Here is a 24,617-nt window from a genome sequence, read left to right as displayed (position 1 = left end):
GTTTAAATGCAATTAACACATTCTGTATACATTCACTGTACAAACACATATACACATTCTGTACATATGCATACGTACACTCATGCACATAACCACGTTTCATCAAACATATATTAACGTTGTTGCCCTAGGGCAGGGGTCGGCAACCCGCGGCTCCGGAGCCGCATGTGGCTCTTTGATCACTCTGATGCGGCTCAGCTGCATACTTGCCGACCCTCCCAATTTTCCCGGGAGATTTCCGGATTTCAGTGCCTCTTGCAGTAAACTCCCGGGATTAATATTCTCCGATTTTCACCCTAATAATAATAATAAGGGCGTGCCATGAATGTACAGCATTTAGCGCCCTCTACAATCTGTACATACAGTGTGCCAGCCCAGCATTTTGTAGTATGCATCTTCTACATGCACACGCAAGTGACAGCAACGCATACGTGTTCAACAGCCACACAGGTTACACTGACGGGGGCCATATAAAACAACTTTAAGACTCTTACTAATAATGCGCCACACTTTGAACCAAAACCAAACAAGAATGACAAACACATTTCGGGAGAACATCTGCACCTTAACACCACATAAACACAACAGAACAAATACCCAGAATCCCATGCAGCCCTGACTCTTCCGGGCTACATTATACACCCCTGCTACCACCAAACCCCGCCCAAAGAAAGAAACTTTAAAAAAATTAAGCATCCCAAAGTTTTATTAGCTTGGTATTTTACACAACTACCGGTGTTATTATAATGTCCGTCTCCTCATTTGAAACGACATATGTCCCTGCATTTTACGCAACCTGTTTATCTTTGTATCAAATAGTAGGTCGCGACAATGCTACATAGCTAACGTACGATATTTATCATTGCAAGTCAATTAAAGCTTCTGTTATTAGATTGAATCTACCAATGCCATTAATTGTGAAGAATCACAATATTTTTTTGTGAATAGTAACTTCCTCACAATTGTCAACATTTCCACGCAGGCGTTTCCCGAAAAACCTCTACCATGTAAGGAGATACTGTATCCGCGGACATAACAAATCAACTACGTCACAAATGACAACCATCAAATGGCGCGTTTGGAACAAGGCGTACCGTATTTTTCGGACTATAAGTCGCAGTTTTTTTCATAGTTTGGTGCGACTTATACTCAGGAGCGACTTATGTGTGAAATTATTAACACATTAGCGTAAAATATCAAATAATATTATTTAGCTCATTCACGTAAGAGACTAGACGTATAAGATTTCATGGGATTTAGCGATTAGGAGTGACAGATTGTTTGGTAAACGTATAGCATGTTCTATATGTTATAGTTATTTGAATGACTCTTACCATAATATGTTACGTTAACATACCAGGCACGTTCTCAGTTGGTTATTTATGCCTCATATAACGTACACTTATTCAGCCTGTTGTTCACTATTCTTTATTTATTTTAAATTGCCTTTCAAATGTCTATTCTTGGTGTTGGCTTTTATCAAATAAATTTCCCCAAAAAATGCGACTTATACTCCAGTGCGACTTATATATGTTTTTTTTCCTTCTTTATTATGCATTTTCGGCCGGTGCGACTTATACTCCGGAGCGACTTATACTCGGAAAAATATGGTACTTGTTTTATAAATATCTCTACAATGTCCCCATGGTTTGAATTCACAATTCGGCACTTATGGAGATCCCAAAGACATAAAAACTGGTAAGAAAGGTGGGTTTTGCATAATGACCACTTGAAGCATGCCGTGAAAACTGTACATACAAAATATGAATGTGGCCCAGTGCACAAGCATGAACATGCAAAGACAACATGCACATGCAAAGACTGGTTCTACCATATAAAGAACCTACATACATGTAAGCAAAGTCTTGTATCAACTTGACATACTATACGGTACAGGCCAAAAGTTTGGACACACCTTCTCATTTCAATGGTTTTTCTTTATTTTCAAGACTATTTACATTGTAGATTGTCACTGAAGGCATCCAAACTATGACACCTGTGAAGTGAAAACCATTTTAGGTGACTACCTCTTGAAGCTCATCGAGAGAGTGCCAAGAGTGTGCAAAGCAGTAATCAGAGCAAAGGGGGGCTATTTTGAAGAAAATAGAATACAAAACATGTTTTCAGTTATTTCACCTGTTTTTGTTAAGTACATAACTCCACATGTGTTCATTCATAGTGTTGATGCCTTCACTGACAATCTACAATGTAAATAGTCATGAAAATAAAAACAACGCATTGAATGAGAAGGTGTGTCCAAACTTTGGCCTGTACTGTATAATCAATTTAAATATATCGAATACTTATCTGTACTGTAAAGTTCAAATTTGAATGTCAATAAAAGGAAGTCTAAGTCTAACTTCAAAACTGTCTCTGATTACAGCTACACTGTGGCATAATGAAGCCTTTTAATTTGACTTAAATTATAAACCCTAATCTTTAACATAACATAATACTGTCCTTTCCAAATTAATATTTTCTATGTACTTGTTTTGAGTTTGTACAAATGAGCCTACTTGTCTCCTCAGTGTTCTCTGAATCGAAAAGCAACAATGACAGAAGAAGAAGACTGCAATTGTGTCCTTGGACCTCCTGGCCAGCGTGGCCCAGCAGGACTCACGGTAAAAAAATGTCCATGTCCTTGTTTCTTTACACAAATTTCAGAATAAGTGCAGTTAGAGCATGCTAGCACCTACCTTATCGAGCACAAGGTACCAAAAGTAAAAATGGCGTTATTTATTGTTTTTACACTTGTCCTAATTTAAGTGTCCTCCAAGGAGATTTTATTGCTGTTAATTAGAGCTACATTTATTTATGTTCATTTTGTATTTATTTGTAAGTGGGGAATCACAAGTATCGTTACTCCTATATCAGGTCGATACCGACACGCAAAAATTCATCGACACCTGCTCTTTTTAGTATCGTCAGTACAGAATAATGTACAAACTCCGTTTCCATATGAGTTGGGAAATTGTGTTAGATGTAAATATAAATGGAATACAATGATTTGCAAATCCTTTTCAACCCATATTCAATTGAATGCACTACAAAGACAAGATATTTGATGTTCAAACTCATACACTTTATTTATTTTTTGCAAATAATAATTAACTTAGAATTTCATGGCTGCAACACCTGCCAAAATAGTTGGGAAAGAGCATGTTCACCACTGTGTTACATGGCCTTTCCTTTTAACAACACTCAGTAAACGTTTGGGAACTGAGGAGACACATTTTTGAAGCTTCTCAGGTGGAATTCATTCCCATTCTTGCTTGATGTACAGCTTAAGTTGTTCAACAGTCCGGGGGTTTCCATTGTGGTATTTTAGGCTTCATAATGTGCCACACATTTTCAATGGGGGACAGGTCTGGTCTACAGGCAGGCCAGTCTAGTACCCACACTCTTTTACTATGAAGCCACGTTGATGTAACACATGGCTTGGCATTGTCTTGCTGAAATAAGCAGGGGCGTCCATGGTAATGTTGCTTGGATGGCAACATATGTTGCTCCAAAACCTGTATGTACCTTTCAGCAATAATGGCGCCTTCACAGATGTGTAAGTTACCTATGTCTTGGGCACTTATACACCCACATACCATCACAGATGCTGGCTTTTCAACTTTGCGCCTATAACAATCCGGATGGTTCTTTTCCTCTTTGGTCCGGAGGACACGACGTCCACAGTTTCCAAAAACAATTTGAAATGTGGACTCGTCAGACCACAGAACACTTTTCCACTTTGTATCAGTCCATCTTAGATGAGCTCAGGCCCAGCGAAGCCGACGGCGTTTCTGGGTGTTGTTGATAAACGGTTTTCGCCTTGCATAGGAGAGTTTTAACTTGCACTTACAGATGTAGCGACCAACTGTAGTTACTAACAGTGGGTTTCTGAAGTGTTCCTGAGCCCATGTAGTGATATCCTTTACACACTGATGTCGCTAGTTGATGCAGTACAGCCTGAGGGATCGAAGGTCACGAGCTTAGCTGCTTACGTGCAGTGATTTCTCCAGATTCTCTGAACCCTTTGATGATATTACGGACCGTAGATGGTGAAATCCCTAAATTCCTTGCTATAGCTTGTTGAGAAATGTTTTTCTTAAACTGTTCAACAATTTGCTCGCGCATTTGTTGACAAAGTGGTGACCCTCGCCCCATCCTTGTTTGTGAATGACTGATCATTTCATGGAATCTACTTTTATACCCAATCATGGCACCCACCTGTTCCCAATTTGCCTGTTCACCTGTGGGATGTTCCAAATAAGTGTTTGATGAGCATTCCTCAACTTTATCAGTATTTATTGCCACCTTTCCCAACTTCTTTGTCACGTGTTGCTGGCATCTAATTCTAAAGTTAATGATTATTTGCAAAAAAAAAAAGTTTATCAGTTTGAACATCAAATATGTTGTCTTTGTAGCATATTCAACTGAATATGGGTTGAAAATGATTTGCAAATCATTGTATTCCGTTTATATTTACATCGAACACAATTTCCCAACTCATATGGAAACAGAATGGACTCATGCAAAGTGGAAAAGTGTTCTGTGGTCTGACGAGTCCACATTTCAAATTGTTTTTGGAAATATTCGACATCGTGTCATCCGGACCAAAGGGGAAGCGAACCATCCAGACTGTCATCGATGGTATGGTGGTGCATTAGTGCCTAAGACATGGGTAACTTGCACATCTGTGAAGGCACCATTAATGCTGAAAGGTACATACAGGTTTTGGAACAACATATGCTGCCATCTAAGCGCCGTCTTTTTCAGAGTGCGGGTACTTTCCTGGCTCGCTTGCAGTCCAGACCTGTCTCCCATCGAAAATGTGTGGCGCATTATGAAACGTAAAATACGACAGCGGAGACCCCGGACTGTTGAACGACTGAAGCTCTACATAAAACAAGAATGGGAAAGAATTCCACTTTCAAAGCTTCAACAATTAGTTTCCTCAGTTCCCAATTGTTTATTGAGTGTTGTTAAAAGAAAAGGTGATGGAACACAGTGGTGAACATGCCCTTTCCCAACTACTTTGTCACGTGTTGCAGCCATGAAATTTAAAGTTAATTATTATTTGCAAAAAAAAAAATAAAGTTTATGAGTTTGAACGTCAAATATCTTGTCTTTGTAGTGCATTCAATTGAATATGGGTTGAAAAGGATTTGCAAATCATTGTATTCCGTTTATATTTACATCTAACACAATTTCCCAACTCATATGGAAACGGGGTTGGTACATTAGTAATCCTCACTCTTAAGAGCAGTACTGGTTACTGGGCTGACTGTTTGGAGTTTTAGCTCGGTAGCTAGGTTATCTCTCCTGTTGGACGACCCAGGATCCAGTCCCGGGCGGTAAAGAAGCAGGGACCGAAAGAGGCGGGTTACATCTAGTTACTTCTTGGAAGCTGATACTGCAATTTAAATTGTATGTAAAAAGATGTTGAAGCACAGCGATCTTTAATATCTGACAGTTTGAAACACTTTTAAATAAAGTAATGCATTTCAAAGTACATGGGTTAATCTATGTTTGTATTGACTACTGAACTTTTGGTATCCTGACAACTATATTTGTCCATCCATCCATCCATCCATCCATCTTCTTCCGCTTATCCGAGGTCGGGTCGCGGGGGCAGCAGCCTAAGCAGGGAAGCCCAGACTTCCCTCTCCCCAGCCACTTCGTCCAGCTCTTCCTGTGGGACCCCGAGGCGTTCCCAGGCCAGCCGAGAGACGTAGTCTTCCCAACGTGTCCTGGGTCTTCCCCGCGGCCTCCTACCGGTCGGACGTGCCCTAAACACCTCCCTAGGGAGGCGTTCGGGTGGCATCCTAACCAGATGCCCGAACCACCTCATCTGGCTCCTCTCGATGTGGAGGAGCAGCGGCTTTACTTTGAGCTCCTCCCGGATGGCAGAGCTTCTCACCCTATCTCTAAGAGAGAGCCCCGCCACCCGGAGGAGGAAACTCATTTTGGCCGCTTGTACCCGTGATCTTGTCCTTTCGGTCATAACCCAAAGCTCATGACCATAGGTGAGGATGGGAACGTAGATCGACCGGTAAATTGAGAGCTTTGCCTTCCGGCTCAGCTCCTTCTTCACCACAACGGATCGATACAGCGTCCGCATTACTGAAGACGCCGCACCGATCCGCCTGTCGATCTCACGATCCACTCTTCCCTCACTCGTGAACAAGACTCCGAGGTACTTGAACTCCTCCACTTGGGGCAAGATCTCCTCCCCAACCCGGAGATGGCACTCCACCCTTTTCCGGGCGAGAACCATGGACTCGGACTTGGAGGTGCTGATTCTCAGCCCAGTCGCTTCACACTCAGCTGCGAACCGATCCAGTGAGAGCTGAAGATCCTGGCCAGATGAAGCCATCAGGACCACATCATCTGCAAAAAGCAGAGACCTAATCCTGCAGCCACCAAACCAGATCCCCTCAACGCCTTGACTGCGCCTAGAAATTCTGTCCATAAAAGTTATGAACAGAATCGGTGACAAAGGGCAGCCTTGGCGGAGTCCAACCCTCACTGGAAACGTGTCCGACTTACTACCGGCAATGCGGACCAGGCTCTGGCACTGATCATACAGGGAGCGGACTGCCACAATCAGACAGTCCGATACCCCGTACTCTCTGAGCACTCCCCACAGGACTTCCCGAGGGACACGGTCGAATGCCTTCTCCAAGTCCACAAAACACATGTAGACTGGTTGGGCAAACTCCCATGCACCCTCAAGGACCCTGCGGAGAGTATAGAGCTGGTCCACAGTTCCACGACCAGGACGAAAACCACACTGTTCCTCCTGAATCCGAGGTTCGACTATCCGGCGTAGCCTCCTCTCCAGTACACCTGAATAGACCTTACCGGGAAGGCTGAGGAGTGTGATCCCACGATAGTTAGAACACACCCTCCGGTTCCCCTTCTTAAAGAGAGGAACCACCACCCCGGTCTGCCAATCCAGTGGCACCGCCCCCGATGTCCACGCGATGCTGCAGAGTCTTGTCAACCAAGACAGCCCCACAGCATCCAGAGCCTTAAGGAACTCCGGGCGGATCTCATCTACCCCCGGGGCCTTGCCACCGAGGAGCTTTTTAACTACCTCAGCAACCTCAGCCCCAGAAATAGGAGAACCCACCACAGACTCCCCAGGCACTGCTTCCTCATAGGAAGACGTGTTGGTGGGATTGAGGAGGTCTTCGAAGTATTCCCTCCACCGATCCACAACATCCGCAGTCGAGGTCAGCAGAACACCATCCTCGCCATACACGGTGTTGATAGTGCACTGCTTCCCCTTCCTGAGGCGGCGGATGGTGGTCCAGAATTGCTTTGAAGCCGTCCGGAAGTCGTTTTCCATGGCCTCACCGAACTCCTCCCATGTCCGAGTTTTTGCCTCTGCGACCGCTGAAGCCGCACACCGCTTGGCCTGTCGGTACTTGTCCGCTGCCTCAGGAGTCCTATGAGCCAAAAGAACCCGATAAGACTCCTTCTTCAGCTTGACGGCATCCCTCACCGCCGGTGTCCACCAACGGGTTCTAGGATTACCGCCACGACAAGCACCAACTACCTTGCGGCCACAGCTCCGATCAGCAACTATATTTGTAAGAAAAAAAATATTTGTTTTATTTTGCAGGGAGAAAAAGGAAATGCAGGATCACCAGGAGCTGTTGGCAAGCCTGTGAGTACTTGAAGTTTATTCATACTTCTCTGTCATCGTCTCAGTTGTGCTGTGATACGTTTTGGACATGAGTGACGTGAAATAAACTTAGACATTAGACTTACACAAACTTTATTGATCCACAAGGGAAATTGTTCCACACAGTAGCTCTGTTTCAAAGGATGGAAAGGGTAAGGATGGAAAGGAAAATGCAGGTATTAAGTAGACTAAAAATGTTCCATAGTAGCAATATAAAATATAACATATAATTTCGCCACACCTAGTGTGTGTGTGGCAATCGTGGGTACTTTAACTTTAATATATGTAATATTTACATATTATATATATACAGTATATAATATATACTGATATAATATATTATTACATTATATTATTCATATAATATATAAAATATATAACAAATCCCAATTATCATGTACAATATTACAGTATATGTAACAGCTGCAGCTCCAACAGCTTGCTGCACACATTAAGGTAACATTTATTTGAAAGGTATACCAAAGTACAAAGTTCTACGCCAAGATAAGGAAGGCTGAAACACAAAACAACAGACAGAGAGTTGGAGAACAAATCTAGAAATTAAATAATAATAAATAACTTAGAGTCCAAAAGAGCTGATTTTTTTAAATGTTTTATTTGTAGCGGAAAAACAAGGCACAAAAATAAAATAAAAAGTAGTAACCAAAACCTACCTGTACAAAGGGCAAAAAGCACTAAACATACAAAAAAAAAACAAGACTTCAAGGAAAACTGCACTTTTTAGAAATGTTTTGCTAATTGTCTACAATCCTTTGTGAGGCAGTAACACAAATGTATTTCCCTTTCTATGCATTATAAATAATGAACATCTGCTAGCATGAGGCGGCTAACAATGCATGCCTTTGTCAAGCGGTGCGTCGTGGAAGACGACGGAGGTTGTAGTGATTCTAAAAATGCAGACGAACGACGTGGCAGCGGGCAATAAAACAGGGATTTATTGATTAAACAAACAAAACGAAAAAAAGCGAGAGCAACAGGGAAGTGCTCTGAACGGACAGACTATGAGGCAAACAAAACCAAAATGCTGGAACAGAGCAAAAACACTTGCTCGGAAGGTGGAGCAGACGGCGTCCACAAAGTACGTGCGTACTAGAGCTCAGCATCGAAAGGATCGTCTATAGTCTCCACTGAATAGTGAATAATGGTTTCGCAAGCTCAACTTAGATAGTGCTAATTTAAAACAGAAAACAGATAAGGGGAAAAGTGCTCAAAGGCAGGCGTAACGCTCCTGCAGGAAAGGGAACAACATGAAAGGAAAAACCACAAAATAAGAGCGCAAAACAGGAACTAAAACTACACTCAGAAAATTAGCAAGAAACTCAAAATAAGGCACGGTGTGGTGCGACAAGCTGTGACAGCCTTATTTGTATTCGACTTTATTAAATGTTTGGATATATTTAGTGTTTGGTGCAGCCGGACCAGCTTTTTAGCACACTTAAAGGCCTACTGAAATGCGATTTTCTTATTTAAACGGGGATAGCAGGTCCATTCTATGTGTCATACTTGATCATTTCGCGATATTGCCATATTTTTGCTGAAAGGATTTAGTAGAGAACATCGACGATAAAGTTCGCAACTTTTGGTCGCTGATAAAAAAGCCTTGCCTGTACCGGAAGTAGCAGACGAGTAGCGTGACGTCACAGGTTGTGGAGCTCCTCACATCTGCACATTGTTTACAATCATGGCCACCAGCAGCGAGAGCGATTCGGACCGAGAAAGTGACGATTTCCCCATTAATTTGAGCGAGGATGAAAGATTTGTGGATGAGGAAAGTGAGAGTGAAGGACTAGAGGGCAGTGGGAGCGATTCAGATAGGGAAGATGCTGTGAGAGGCGGGTGGGACCTGATATTCAGCTGGGAAGACATATATATACTCTATAAGCCACAACACAACCAGGCTTATATTTAATATGCCACAAATGAATCCCGCATAACAAACACTTCCCCCCTCCCGTCCATATAACCCGCCAATACAACTCAAACACCTGCACAACACACTCAATCCCACAGCCCAAAGTACCGTTCACCTCCCCAAAGTTCATACAGCACATATATTTCCCCAAAGTCCCCAAAGTTACGTACGTGACATGCACATAGCGGCACGCACGTACGGGCAAGCGATCAAATGTTTGGAAGCCGCAGCTGCATGCGTACTCACGGTACCGTGTCTGCGTATCCAACTCAAAGTCCTCCTGGTAAGAGTCTCTGTTGTCCCAGTTCTCCACAGGCCAATGATAAAGCTTGACTGTCATTTTTCGGGAATGTAAACAATGAAACACCGGCTGTGTTATCCCGCACAACAGTCAGGGGGTGCATTCTACGGCGGGGATGCGTTATCCGGCACAACACCTGCCGCAATACACCGCTTCCCACCTACAGCTTTCTTCTTTGCTGTCTTCATTGTTCATTGAACAAATTGCAAAAGATTCACCAACACAGATGCCCAGAATACTGTGGAATTTTGCGATGAAAACAGACGACTTAATAGCTGGCCACCATGCTGTCCCAAAATGTCCTCTACAATCCGTGACGTCACGTGCTGACGTCATCATACCGAGACGTTTTCAGCAGGATATTTCGCGCAAAATTTAAAATTGCACTTTAGTAAGCTAACCCGGCCGTATTGGCATGTGTTGCAATGTTAAGATTTCATCATTGATATATAAACTATCAGACTGCGTGGTCGGTAGTAGTGGGTTTCAGTAGGCCTTTAAAAACATATAGCTTGCGAGAAATTTGTACACATGTTCATCGTGACAGGACGCACCTAAACCATTGAAAACCATATTCAGTATCGTAAAACGCCCGGGTCGTCAACCATTTTGGTTTTCAGATTCCAATTTTTTTCTGTAATGTTCTAAACCGCATTGTGTCTGAACGCCAATAAAAAACGAGCTGCGGGCAGCTCTTTGGATGTACTGTGAAAGCAGATCTACGCTAGGAGTAGATGAGCTTCCATTCAACGTCGTACCTTTTCATATGTGACAATTTGGTCTAACCTCGGACAAAAAGTAGCCTTTATTTACTTGGTCACGTAGATGAGGCATGAAGAGAAAAGAACACAAAGTACAACACAAAAGTAGCATTTACAAAACGACGAATAAAAAAGCCAGCGAAGGCCATTGGAAAATAGAACAACTAGAACAAAACTAAGGTTTGGCTGAGGCGAAGCAACAAGGCGAGCAGCAAGACAAAGTAGAAAAATGTACAAGAAGTAAACATTGAGGCAAAGAAGACAAATCCTGGAGGCGGACTTGAACGCAGCTCTTACAGTACTAGAGAGTCAGTAGTGAAGTACAATTATGCAGACCCAGGCCAGTTAATTCATTTATAGTACCAGGTAAGAATGATACTAATTAGGTAGGCCTGATGCAGATTGGACTTTTTCTATTTGACGTTTATTTTTTTTATTTCCATATGTTTTCTCTGTCATCAGGGTACAACAGGGGATCCTGGTCTTCCTGGATTACAGGGGGAGAAAGTAAGAACTATTTGTTTCTGATGATGATGAACAACAATGACAGCAAAATAGTCTGTTAATTTTATTCATATGGGATGTTTAAGGCAGTGCTCCCCAAACTTTTTGACTCAGGGACCACAATGGATTAAAATAATCTTATATATACAGTATATATATATATATATATATATATATATATATATATATATATATATATATATATATATATATATATATATATACTGTATATATATATATGTGAAGTGAAGTGAATTATGTTTATATAGCGCTTTTCTCTAGTGACTCAAAGCGCTTTACATAGTGAAACCCAATATCTAAGTTACATTTAAACCAGTGTGGGTGGCACTGGGAGCAGGTGGGTAAAGTGTCTTGCCCAAGGACACAGCGGCAGAGACTCGGATGGCGAAAGCGGGAATCGAACCTGGAACCCTCAAGTTGCTGGCACGGCCGCTCTACCAACCGAGCTATACCGCCCCTATATGAGTTAACTATAAACAAAATTAGATTATCCATCCATCCATTTTCTACCGCTTGTCCCGTTCGGGGTCGCGGGGGGTGCTAGAGCCTATCTCAGCTGCATTCGGGCGGTAGGCGGGGTACAGCCTGGACAAGTTGCCACCTCATTGCAGGGCCCAACACAGATAGACAGACAACATTCACACTCACATTCACACACAAGGGCCAATTTAATCACGATTAAATAATTTAATCGTATGACAGCCCTAAAATATATGTGTATATATATATATATATATATATATATACATACATACATACATACATACATACAGCGCAGTGACGTGCGGTGAGGTTCATGGCTGGTGAGGCACTGACTTCATCACAGTCAGTTTTACAAACATATGAACCCTAAAAAGTATCTTATTCACCATTTGATTGGCAGCAGTTAACGGGTTATGTTTAAAAGCTCATACCAGCATTCTTCCCTGCTTGGCACTCAGCATCAAGGGTTGGAATTGGGGGTTAAATCACCAAAAATGATTCCCAGGCGCGGCGCCGCTGCTGCCCACTGCTCCCCTCACCTCTCAGGGAGTGATCAAGGGGATGGGTCGAATGCAAAGGACAAATTTCACCACACCTAACTTAACTTTAACTTTACACATACAAACTGTAGCACACAAAAAAGCACATTTATAAAAAAAACGTTATTATGGTCTTACCTTTACTTATAAATGAAGTCCATGCACCGCTCCTTTTGAACAAAAGCATCGATAACTTGTTTATAGAAGTCTTCCTTATCTTTCTTCAGTTTTAAAAGTCTCTCTGTCTCGATGGAGATCTTCCTTTAATTATTACCTCCTGCTTTGATTGAAAGTCCAGTTTAGAAAACTGTTTTATTTTAGATATGTAATCCTCCATGTTAAAAGTCCAGGCGAGAGGAAAAAAATAAACGATTGCTGCTAACTGTTGCTGCTTGTTGTCACTTCTTCTGCAGCCGAGTAGTCGCAAGAATGATCTCTCAGGGATCACTAGCGCCCTCTACCACCAGGAGGCGGGATTACTGCGAGCCTCAGCCAGTGCGTCTTCGCAGCTGTTTTATGATTGCTCAGCACAATAAATATGTTACACACATACAGTTGTTGACAACATACACTGTACATTATATACCTCAGCTAACTAAACTATGGAAATGTATAATATAATTCATATAGCAATACGGTCTCACTGCACAGCAGGCCAGCAGTTAGCTGAGTCATTGCGCAATCCATGGTGAGGCTCAACTGGCTGGTGACTCACCGCAAGTCTCTTCTCAGTATTTGAACGGCAAATGTGAAAATTCAGCGATTGAATAAAAATAATCTAAAACTGGTGAAGTTAAATGGAAAATAACTTTATAGGATAATCACTGGATACATACAACAATTTAAATTTTTTTTTTTTTTCTTTTTACATTTTTTTTCTTTCCATGATAGCACGTAAGGCCTCACCTCACCTGCCTCCCCTGACTGCACGTCACTGATACAGCGTAGGATTAATTTCTGTAAAACATTGCTCAATACGTGAGTGTAGTGCGTGGTATATATTAGAATAAGGAAGAAACAAGTGGACTACAGGTTCATCCCAACATGCCATGCTTAAGGTAACTTGGGCTTGTCCAGTAACAGGAGGTTTGGCGTTTTGATCTCTTCTCCCCTCCATCACAGTCTATCCCACTATCCCAACTTTGCCTGCATAATGTATAGGATTCAATTAACTTTCTTGTCATACGAGCACACATTTACACATCGGATAAGATTACAAACGCTATACATACGGTCTCAGCTTTCAAAACAATTAGTACCAAAAAAGAGTGTCTGAAATATACTTAACTGTTATATAAAAACATGTTCAAAGATGCAGATGCAGGGAGAAGAGTCTGATGGTCCACAATGCTTGATATTGCGTCTAGTCAGACAATGTCAATCATTACCTCCGCCGACATAGACAAAGACAGTGGATGACTGACAAGAGGATTCACTCTGTTTCTCTCATTCCACTATTGATAGCTCTAAAAGCTATGGGCGAATTTCCATCTACGTTTCAGGAAATGTCAGAAATGAGATGAGGAACCTGTGATTACTTTTTGGGGCTGATCCATATCACCATTTGTATTTAGGACTTGTTACCATTGGGAGATAGGTCTAGTTGAGTAAAGTGGTAATTGTGTAGAGCAGGGATGAAGGTAAGTCGAGAAGCTGAAAAAGAAGGTCCTTGTAATCCTACTCCAGATGCCCCGCAGCCTCCTGCCTGAGGGGGAGGATCAAAGAGAGGGTGTACGGGGTGCGTGGAACACTTGATGATGTAGAGAGCCCTTTTTCCGCATCTGCTGGGGAATATATATGGTGGTGGGAAGGCTGTTCCCCGCAATCTTCAGAGTTGGATGGGTGGGTTTGTCCCTTTAAAGTCCACCACCATTTTGATGGTCTTCTTCTCGTTGATGCGAAGATTTTTGCACCGGTACACCAGATGTTCTACCTCCTCTCTGCACTTTGTCAAAGGAGAAGTTTGATCGCCTGGGGCTAAGGTTCCTAGAGCGAGTCCTATGACGGTCGGACTCATCGATGTCTTTGATGCGTCCCACTACCGCTGTGACAAACTTCGGCACATATCCCTGGGGTGAGACAATGCTGAGGGGGATGGAAGAGGAGACAGGACCTAAATCCACCAATGAAGGACTCAGCCCTAAGATGTTATGCTTCTGCATCAGGGTCTGTGGGATGATGCTCTTGTAGGCGGAGACAAAATCCAGAAAGAGCAGACGGATGTAGGAGTTTCTGCTCTCCACGTGGGTGAAGGCTTTGTGGACCACTGATGATCAGTAGAGCCTTTCTTTCTGGAGGCGTATTCTACGGTGACATCGATGACATTTTTAATTTGGGCCATAACCAGCTTTTCGAAACTCTTCATGACTATTGGAGTGAGGGCTACTGGCCAAGAGACATTCAGAACTGTCACTGCAGAGCTCAATCAATCAAAGCTTATTTATATAGCCCTAAATCACGAGTGTCTCAAAGGGCTGCAGAGCTCTTGGTTACAGGAATGACGGAGGCTGCCTTCAAACAGGTTGGGACAAATGCTCGTTGTAGCGGTGTTAAAAATGTCTGCTAGCACCTCAGTCAGTTGGTGGACACAGTCCATCAGCACCAGCCCTGGGATGTTGTCTGGGCCTGCCGCTTTGAGGGGTTGATCCTTCAGGCAGCGGTATGAGTCGGGCACGGGGGTGTTGTTGTTGGAGTAATCTAAGAGGGCATAGATCCGATTGAAGGCCTCTGGCAAGTAGGGCTCTTTTGAGTATTTTGCACCATGAGTGTTGGTAGTTAGTTATGAATTGATGTCTTTCCACATTTTAAATTGTTGTACATATTACCATATTGCGTTTTTTGCCATTCTGTTGACTTGAAAACAACCCCACACATAGCATAGATGACCAATAAAAAAACCTAGGAGCTTGCTCTGATGGTCTTCGACGATAAAGCGACCCAAGGTCTTTTCATGCTGCCCTGAGTGCTGATGCTTAATCTGCCTTGAAGGCAGCATCCCTAGCCTTCAGCAGTGCTCTTACCTCTGCATTTAACCAGTGTTTCTGGTTCAGGTAATTGCCTTGATGGTGGCGCATCATCAACACACTTTGAGATGAAGCCCAGGACATATTAAATGTTTTATCCAGGTCCACTTATCCTTTGTGTGTCTGCTTCCCTGAACACCTGCCAGTCTGTGCACTGAAACCAGTTCTGGAGCACAGAAGCTGTATCACTGTGCGTCTGGACTGTCTCACCAGAGGATGATGAATGTGGGCAACAGAATGGAGATGTGGTCGGAGAAACCAAGGTGGGGTTTCGGGAGGACTATGTATGCTCCATGTGTGTTTGTATACACACAGTCCAGTGTGTTATTCCCTCATGTAGTTACATTGACATGCTGCTGGAGTCTAAGAAGAGTGTCCGTCATTTTTATGTGGTTAAAGTCGCTTACAACCAAGAAAAATATGTCTGGGTGCTTAGTTTGTAGAGAGTTAATGGTGGTGGTGCTGCAGCAAGGTCTTGCTAGCATTAACGTTACTAGTGATATAAACAGTGGTTACGAACACAGCTGTGAACTGGTAAGGTAGATCAGTGTGGCTGGCATTTAACAGTCCAAAGTCCTATTTCCTTGGCGTAGTCACTTTCTTTAAGACCGCTGTTTGTATATAAACTTTGGGTTGACTAAAACATAGAGTTCAACCAATGTGTTTTCCCCAATTGGAAGTCGGCCTGGAACAATTGTAACCCGTTGATCTGGGAAGCTGAATCAGGCATGTTGTCCTTTAGTCACGTTTTTGCCAGACATAGCAGAGAATATTTCCTCATTTACCTTCAATTATACAGTCGGATTAGAAGGTAATTAATTTTTTTCCCCAGCCCTAACTCTTATCTGATTTAAGTATATACGAGGAATTGACACCATTTAAGCCACGGAGGAATCTTAATGAAGTCCCAATGATAAAGGGGGTTGCCCAAAAGGTCCAAACTGCACCCAAATGGCTTGCTGACTCTATGGGTACAGTTTGAACCTTTTGGAGCGTCAGGACTCTTAGGTGCAAGTCATTTTTGGGGTAATTCGGGACGTTCAGATCTGTAAGTCCATAGACTTTTTTACAGTAAAAATAGATAGGGCCCAAACCCTTGGAGGACACTTCTGGTCAAACAAATGTCCCCCGCCCTTCCTTTTATAAGTGCCCCATCTCATCCCAGAAACTCATCTTTACCTTACTCAGGCGTAGCAAGTCCATGTTGTTAGAGCAATGGGATCGATGCTCTGCTCGGTTTTGACTGAGGTAGCTAAGCAGCTTGCTTTCTGCTTTCGTGAGCAAAGTTTATTTTGCCGATGCGTCCCCATGCAGTGAAGCTCCACTCCAATGTCCTCTGTAGCTGCAGTCAAAATTATTTTCAGTCTAGATGTAATTGTTGTTGTTTGTCAAAGCTGTTTTTCACATGTGTTTTTAGCACCAAACTTGCACCATAAAAATGGCTTAATCCCAGGAGCTTGGAAAGCAGCTGTGTACCGCCATTTTATTCTTCTGACAAACGTGAATGAATGGTTGATGGTGGTCGGAGAGGCCAAATTTACAACCATGTTTCTGTCAGAAAGGCAGCTGTGGCAACAGATGTACTTTACCAGCACCAGTGTGACCATGAAACGAACGTGGTTTTTGTGGAAAGTGTTGTGGAAAACTGCTTGAAAATCAAATCTATTTTTAAAGTCCAGTGATGACATATCAACAGTACTTTACCACTTTCCATAATCAATCAAGACAAATAATCAGTGATTCATCTTGACTTTAATTGGTTTTAATCAATACATAATTTAGATTTAAAGGCCTACTGAAATGCGATTTTCTTATTTAAACGGGGATAGCAGGTTCATTCTATGTGTCATACTTGATCATTTCGCGATATTGCCATATTTTTGCTGAAAGGATTTAGTAGAGAACATCGACGATAAAGTTCGCAACTTTTGGTCGCTGATAAAAAAACCTTGCATGTACCGGAAGTAGCAGACGAGTAGCGCGTGACGTCACAGGTTGTGGAGCTCCTCACATCCGCACATTGTTTACAATCATGGCCACCAGCAGCGAGAGCGATTTGGACCGAGAAAACGACGATTTCCCCATTAATTTGAGCGAGGATGAAAGATTTGTGGATGAGGAAAGTGAGAGTGAAGGAATAGAGGGAGCGATTCAGATAGGGAAGATGCTGTGAGAGGCGGGTGGGACCTGATATTCAGCTGGGAATGACTAAAACAGTAAATAAACACAAGACATATATATACTCTATTAGCCACAACACAACCAGGCTTATATTTAATATGCCACAAATTAATCCCGCATAACAAACACCTCCCCCCTCCCGTCCATATAACCCGCCAATACAACTCAAACACCTGCACAACACACTCAATCCCACAGCCCAAAGTACCGTTCACCTCCCCAAAGTTCATACAGCACATATATTTCCCCAAAGTCGCCAAAGTTACGTACGTGACATGCACATAGCGGCACGCACATACGGGCAAGCGATCAAATGTTTGGAAGCCGCAGCTGCATGCGTACTCACGGTACCGCGTCTGCGTATCCAACTTAAAGTCCTACTGGTAAGAGTCTCTGTTGTCCCAGTTCTCCACAGGCCAATGTTAAAGCTTGACTGTCATTTTTCGGGAATGTAAACAATGAAACACCGGCTGTGTTATCCGGCACAACAGTCAGGGGGTGCATTCTACGGCGGGGGTGCGTTATCCGGCACAACACCTGCCGCAATACACCGTTTCCCACCTACAGCTTTCTTCTTTGCTGTCTCCATTGTTCATTGAACAAATTGCAAAAGATTCACCAACACAAATGTCCAGAATACTGTCCAGAATTTTGCGATGAAAACAGATGACTTAATAGCTGACCACCATGCTGTCCCAAAATGTCCTCTACAATCCGTGATGTCACGCGCAGGCGTCATCATACCGAGACATTTTCAGCAGGATATTTCGCGCAAAATTTAAAATTGCACTTTAGTAAGCTAACCCGGCCGTATTGGCATGTGTTGCAATGTTAAGATTTCATCATTGATATATAAAATCAGATTGCGTGGTCGGTAGTTGTGGGTTTCAGTAGGCCTTTAATTGGTATTGTATTTATTCCAATATTGGTCTGTTTTTGAATGCTTTCTGCTATTGGTTTTGCAGGGTGAATATGGCTCACCAGGCCCAAGAGGAGTGTCTGGTATGAAGGTAAAATGTTGAAGGAACATAATTATTAGGTGACAGTCTTTTTGCAGGTTTGTAGTATCCATGAATAACACATTACATCTTATTCTCACCAGGGAGACAGAGGAGATCCAGGCTCTCCAGGACCACTGGTAATCAATCCCATATTTAATATGAATCAAACAATGTATTTATTCTATGAATACAATCTTTTTGTCTAATTTATAGAGTAATGTCAAACCTCTGAAGTTTAGCTTAATTCCAGATTATTATCATAAAACTTGAATATCTTCATATACAGTACAGGCCAAAAGTTTGGACACACCTTCTCCTCTTTCAATGTGTTTTCTTTATTTTCATGACTATTTACATTTTAGATTGTCACTGAAGGCATCAAAACTATGAATGAACACATGTGGAGTTATGTACTTAACAAAAAAAGGTGAAATAACTGAAAACAGGTTTTACATTCTAGTTTCTCCAAAATAGCCACCCTTTGCTCCGATTACTGCCTTGCACACTCTTGGCATTTTCTCGATGAGCATCAAGCACACCTGTCAAGTGAAAACCATTTCAGGTGACTACTTCTTGAAGCTCATCGAGAGAATGCCAAGAGTGTGCGAAAAAGCAATCAGAGCAAAGGGTAGCTTTTTTGAAGAAACATGTTTTCAGTTATTTCACCTTTTTTTGTTAAGTACATAACTCCACATGTGTTCATTCATAGTTTTGATGCCTTCAGTGACAATCTACAATGTAAATAGTCATGAAAATAAAGATAACGCATTGAATGAGAAGGTGTGTCCAAACTTTTGTCCTGTACTGTACATCAATTATACTTATGTTTATATATCATTTATATTAGGAGTGTAACAAATGTTGGTACATACGTTGCTTTTAAGATCACAGTTTGGTTTATTTTAGAATAGTAAGAAAACAAAACCTTTAAGGAATTAAAACAAAAAAACAGAATACAATAGGTATGCCCCAATCAATCAGCCACCAATCTAGCCACCAATGTCTGAGGATAAAAAGTATGTTATCCATCAATGACGATTAATGTGTTTCAATGCCAATTTATTTATTTTTTGTGCCAAATTAGAAAGATACATGAGAACTGTGAAGATTCTGGACTAAAAAAAATAGGACCCATTACCTCCCTGCTTGGCACTCAGCATCAAGGGTTGGAATTGGGGGTTAAATCACCAAAAATGATGCCCACTGCTCCCCTCACCTCCCAGGGGGTGATCAAGGGTGATGGGTCAAATGCAGAGAATAATTTCGCCACACCTAGTGTGTGTGTGACAATCATTGGTACTTTAACTTTAACTTTAACTTTAACTATACTGCTGTCAGTATTTTATGTTCCAGCTGACCAATGTAATTATGACACGTTGTCACCTTCAGTTCAGCTGCCGCTGCTTCACATTAAAATCAGCTTTGAATAATGACAAAAAGGGAAGCAACACCACAATGTAACTTGTAGCTTGTAAAACAACGATAATTCCACCTAAAAAATTCCTTAAAGTCACACAGTGAACGCACTTTGCTCACGACCGCTTTTTATCAACCATTTTAGCGATCCATTAATCCACAGGCAAATATTAATCCACTCAAAAGAATGAAAAATTGAGATAATCCATGAAGTTGCTTTGAAGCAATATAGCATCCACTGACATCACTGTGCTGCATTTGTGTGGCATTAAAAGACACCTTGCTTAAATGTGTTGACTACAAACTGGACGATAGAGATAGAGCATTACACTTGATCACTGAGTTGTTTTATTTACGTAATACACACCACCTGAACAACACTCAATATGGCTTCCGGTCCGTTACTCAAATATGTCCGTGTGCAACATAAACACATTACAATTCCTATTGTTACAGAGTACACACCCACATAATTGATTGTATTGATTTATATGGTATATTTGATATGATATATCATGTAAAAGGTATGTTCTCTGCACATGCGTGCTATTTATAAATATGTCCAGCTGAGTGTAATTGTAATACAAACCCCGTTTCCATATGAGTTGGGAAATTGTGTTAGATGTAAATATAAACGGAATACAATGATTTGCAAATAATTTTCAACCCATATTCAATTGAATGCACTACAAAGACAACATATTTGATGTTCAAACTCATAAACTTTATCTTTTTTTTGCAAATAATAATTAACTTAGAATTTCATGGCTGCAACACATGTTCAACAGTCCGGGGGTCTCCGTTGTGGTATTTTTGGCTTCAAAGTAGTTGAGAAAGGGCATGTTCACCACTGTGTTACATGGCCTTTCCTTTTAACAACACTCAGTAAACGTTTGGGAACTGAGGAGACACATTTTTTAAGCTTCTCAGGTGGAATTCTTTCCCATTCTTGCTTGATGTACAGCTTAAGTTGTTCAACAGTCCGGGGGTCTCCGTTGTGGTATTTTAGGCTTCATAATGCGCCACACATTTTCAATGGGAGACAGGTCTGGACTACAGGCAGGCCAGTCTAGTACCCGCACTCTTTTACTTTAAGCCACGTTGATGTAACACGTGGCTTGGCATTGTCTTGCTGAAATAAGCAGGGGCGTCCATGGTAACGTTGCTTGGATGGCAACATATGTTGCTCCAAAACCTGTATGTACCTTTCAGCATTAATGGTGCCTTCACAGATGTGTAAGTTACCCATGTCTTGGGCACTAATACACCCCCACACCATCACAGATGCTGGCTTTTTAACTTTGCGCCTATAACAATCCGGATGGTTCTTTTCCTCTTTGGTCTGGAGGACACGACGTCCACAGTTTCCAACAATAATTTGAAATGTGGACTCGTCAGACCACAGAACACTTTGTATCAGTCCATCTTAAATGAGCTCAGGCCCAGCAAAGCCGACGGCGTTTCTGGGGGTTGTTGATAAACGGTTTTCGCCTTGCATAGGAGAGTTTTAACTTGCACTTACAGATGTAGCGACCAACTGTAGTTACTGACAGTGGGTTTCTGAAGTGTTCCTGAGCCCATGTGGTTATATCCTTTACACACTGATGTCGCTTGTTGATGCAGTACAGCCTGAGGGATTGAAGGTCACAGGCTTAGCTGCTTACATGCTGTGATTTCTCCAAATTCTCTGAACCCTTTGATGATATTACGGACCGTAGATGGTGAAATACCTAAATTTCTTGCAAAAGCTGGTTGAGAAAGGTTTTTCTTAAACTGTTCAATAATTTGCTCACGCATTTGTTGACAAAGTGGTGACCCTCGCCCCATCCTTGTTTGTGAATGACTGAGCATTTCATGGAATCTACTTTTATACCCAATCATGGCACCCACCTGTTCCCAATTTGCCTGTTCACCTGTGGAATGTTCCAAATAAGTGTTTGATGAGCATTCCTCAACTTTATCAGTATTTATTGCCACCTTTCCCAACTTATTTGTCACATGTTGCTGGCATCAAATTCTAAAGTTAATGATTATTTGCGAAAAAAAAAGTTTATCAGTTTGAACATCAAATATGTTGTCTTTGTAGCATATTCAACTGAATATGGGTTGAAAATGATTTGCAAATCATTGTATTCCGTTTATATTTACATCTAACACAATTTCCCAACTCATATGGAAACGGGGTTTATAAATAAAAACACAGTAATTTATCTGTATTGTCTTTACAGGAAGAAAACATAACTGCATTTCAACTTGTAGTGCACGCATAGTTGACTTAAAAAAAACAGGTATTGATAAAAGACTTCCCTGCTCTAAAATGTTACAGTGCAGTATGTTTATCTTTATTTACACAGTATATGATATATATAAGATTTATACATAAAATAGTCCCAATAAGAGTACCGGTAAGGAAAATCGATAAAGGTATTGTATCGATAAAATCCTAATGATATATATATCATACTGTATATATCCAGAGCTTTCCAGATGCACTGTAGGTCAACCTCAATTTATGAACTTAATCGGTTCTTAAACAGGGTTCGTAAATAGAAAGGTTTGTATAATGAAGCAAATTTCTCCATAAGAAACAATGTAAATATGAAAAATGGGTTCCAGCCTTGACAAAAGTCCAGATTTTAGTTAAGGTTTGTACATGTTCAACACAATATAAAGTGATATACAGTACTGTAAATCAAACAAACATAACAAGGGGGTGATTGATGAACTATCTATTTATTAACAAGTCAAAAACAACAACCAGCTAAATGTTCCTGTATGCGCTGCTCAGCCAGCACGTGCACACACACAGAAGTCCCTCTGGTGTTCTCACAAACAATCAGAAATCACAAAAATCCTTAATTTTAAAAACCATGTTGTTACAATAATAAACATTTAAATAAGTAAAATCCACTTTACATTGTCATCGGCAATTGAGCAGCTGACGAGAGGAAATAAATGATCAAACGGAGAGGGAGAAGGAAGAGGAGGGGCCGGAGGGGCCGTGTGCGTGTGCTGTCGGAGGAGACGCCGCTGAACAAGAGGTGGTGTCTTCTCCATCTGCTGGTGCTATAAGTGCACTTTGGCATCTTTTTCCCAGAAAAGTCTGGTCTCGTCTCAATTAAAAACTTGCTGGGGCACGGAGCCTGTTTTGTCAATCTCTTCAATGCGAGCAAGCACAAAATGGCTGCCAGCGGGACACAAAATTAATGACTGGAGGGTTTGTACACAGAGGCATATTTGGCTCTAAATAGTTTGTAAATCAAAACGTTTGTAAAAAAACAAAAAAAAACAAAGGGAGATTCGTAAATGGAGGTTCCACTGATCTAACTGACCTAAACACAGTTATACTTTGTTGTTGGTGACAACGCAAACGTGTATAAGTTATTAATATTATACTTTACAGTAAATACAATACTATTAGATTAATTACATCTTTAGAATATGCCAAGCTGCAAAAAACAAGTTTACCAAAATTGCAGTTCGGACTCCTGGTTTATTTTTGGGAATGTGCAACAGTAACAACTTGAATAGTGTGCATTATTATTTTAATTTTATTCAATGAAAGTCTCTTGTTGGCTAAAGTGTAGCATAATTGTTCATTAATATTTCCTGTTCCAGCTACGAACTCAAAAAGAAGCAGCATCCTCTACAGTGTTTTTTTTTACAAATTTGTACAAAATAATTGTACACAAATGTCCACTGCAGAGGACGCTGGGTCTCAGAATGATTTTTAATCTGCTCCAATAATACAATGAAATGTGTCACACAACTAAATAAATAGTTTACATGCTGTATAAAAACAACAAGTATACAATCATCATAAAGTTACTTAGGCAATAAGCACGATAACATTGATTATTCCTGATGCGATTATTCTTTGTTAACTTAATTTTCTTTCTTTCTTTCAGGGCCAGATGGGTGAGCCAGGACATCGCGGAGAAGTTGGTTCTAAGGTAGGATTAATTAAAACACTTATGTGTTTACGATAAACACAAATTAAATGTAAAAAGTGGAAACATCACATCACATTTTTTATGCACTATACCATTGGTGTCAAACTCTGGCCCGCGGGCCAAATTTGGCTTGCCGTGTAATTTCACTTGGCCTGTGAGGTGATATCAAATTAACACTAGAGCTGGCCTGCCGATTATATAGAGCGGCGGTGCTGCGGTACACATCATCAGCATCCCGGAAGAGTTAGTGCTGCAAAGGGTTCTGGGTATTTGTTCTGTTGTGTTTATGTTGTGTTTATGTGTTTGTCATTCTTGTTTGGTGTGGATTCACAGTGTGGCGTATATTTCTAACAATGTTAAAATTGCTTATACGGTAAACTGTATCGCTGTTGATGAAGTATGCTTTGCATTTATGTGTGTGCGCGTACAGGAGCCGCTCATATCTTGTGACTGGGCGGGCACGTTGTTAGAAGGGATGCAAAGCGGACGTGACGTCAGCTCGTAGAGGACGTTTAAAGCAGTGCCTGTAAGGCACGCCCCCAAGACTGTGGAATACGAGATATAATGACTGATGAACACCTTCGTTCGATAATGAAGGTTGCCTCAGCTGAAAGCCTGAGCCCCGACATTAATGAACTAGCATCCAAGAAAATATGTCAGGTATCTGGCTTGGGCACATCAGATTAGATCAGTGTGTTGCAAACTGAGCAGTTTAAAGTCCTGAATGGTTGTTTTTTTTAAATTATTTTATTTTCAATTTTATTAGCCTGTGGAAAAAGTTAATGTTGATATTTACCTCAGAAGGCTGCAAATAGAA

At 41.5% G+C, this 24,617-nt stretch overlaps 1 protein-coding gene across 1 annotated transcript in view; it reads left to right on the top strand.

Moving 5' to 3' along the window:
- The first annotated feature begins 2,533 nt into the window (after positions 1–2,533).
- Positions 2,534–24,617, top strand: part of LOC133609791 (uncharacterized) — a 205,355-nt gene continuing 183,271 nt past the window's right edge. The window contains exons 1-6 of the mRNA XM_061965742.2: positions 2,534–2,621; positions 7,622–7,666; positions 11,142–11,186; positions 18,396–18,440; positions 18,533–18,568; positions 23,756–23,800. Of these exons, the coding sequence (XP_061821726.1) occupies positions 2,553–2,621; positions 7,622–7,666; positions 11,142–11,186; positions 18,396–18,440; positions 18,533–18,568; positions 23,756–23,800 (285 nt within the window). The 5' untranslated portion in view covers positions 2,534–2,552. The remainder of the gene's footprint in view (positions 2,622–7,621; positions 7,667–11,141; positions 11,187–18,395; positions 18,441–18,532; positions 18,569–23,755; positions 23,801–24,617) is intronic.

This window comes from Nerophis lumbriciformis, linkage group LG07 (assembly GCF_033978685.3).
Source record: "Nerophis lumbriciformis linkage group LG07, RoL_Nlum_v2.1, whole genome shotgun sequence".
In the NCBI taxonomy this organism is placed as follows: domain Eukaryota; kingdom Metazoa; phylum Chordata; class Actinopteri; order Syngnathiformes; family Syngnathidae; genus Nerophis; species Nerophis lumbriciformis.
The sequence above is the reverse complement of the archived record's forward strand: the minus strand, read 5'-3'. Positions and strand labels throughout refer to the sequence as shown.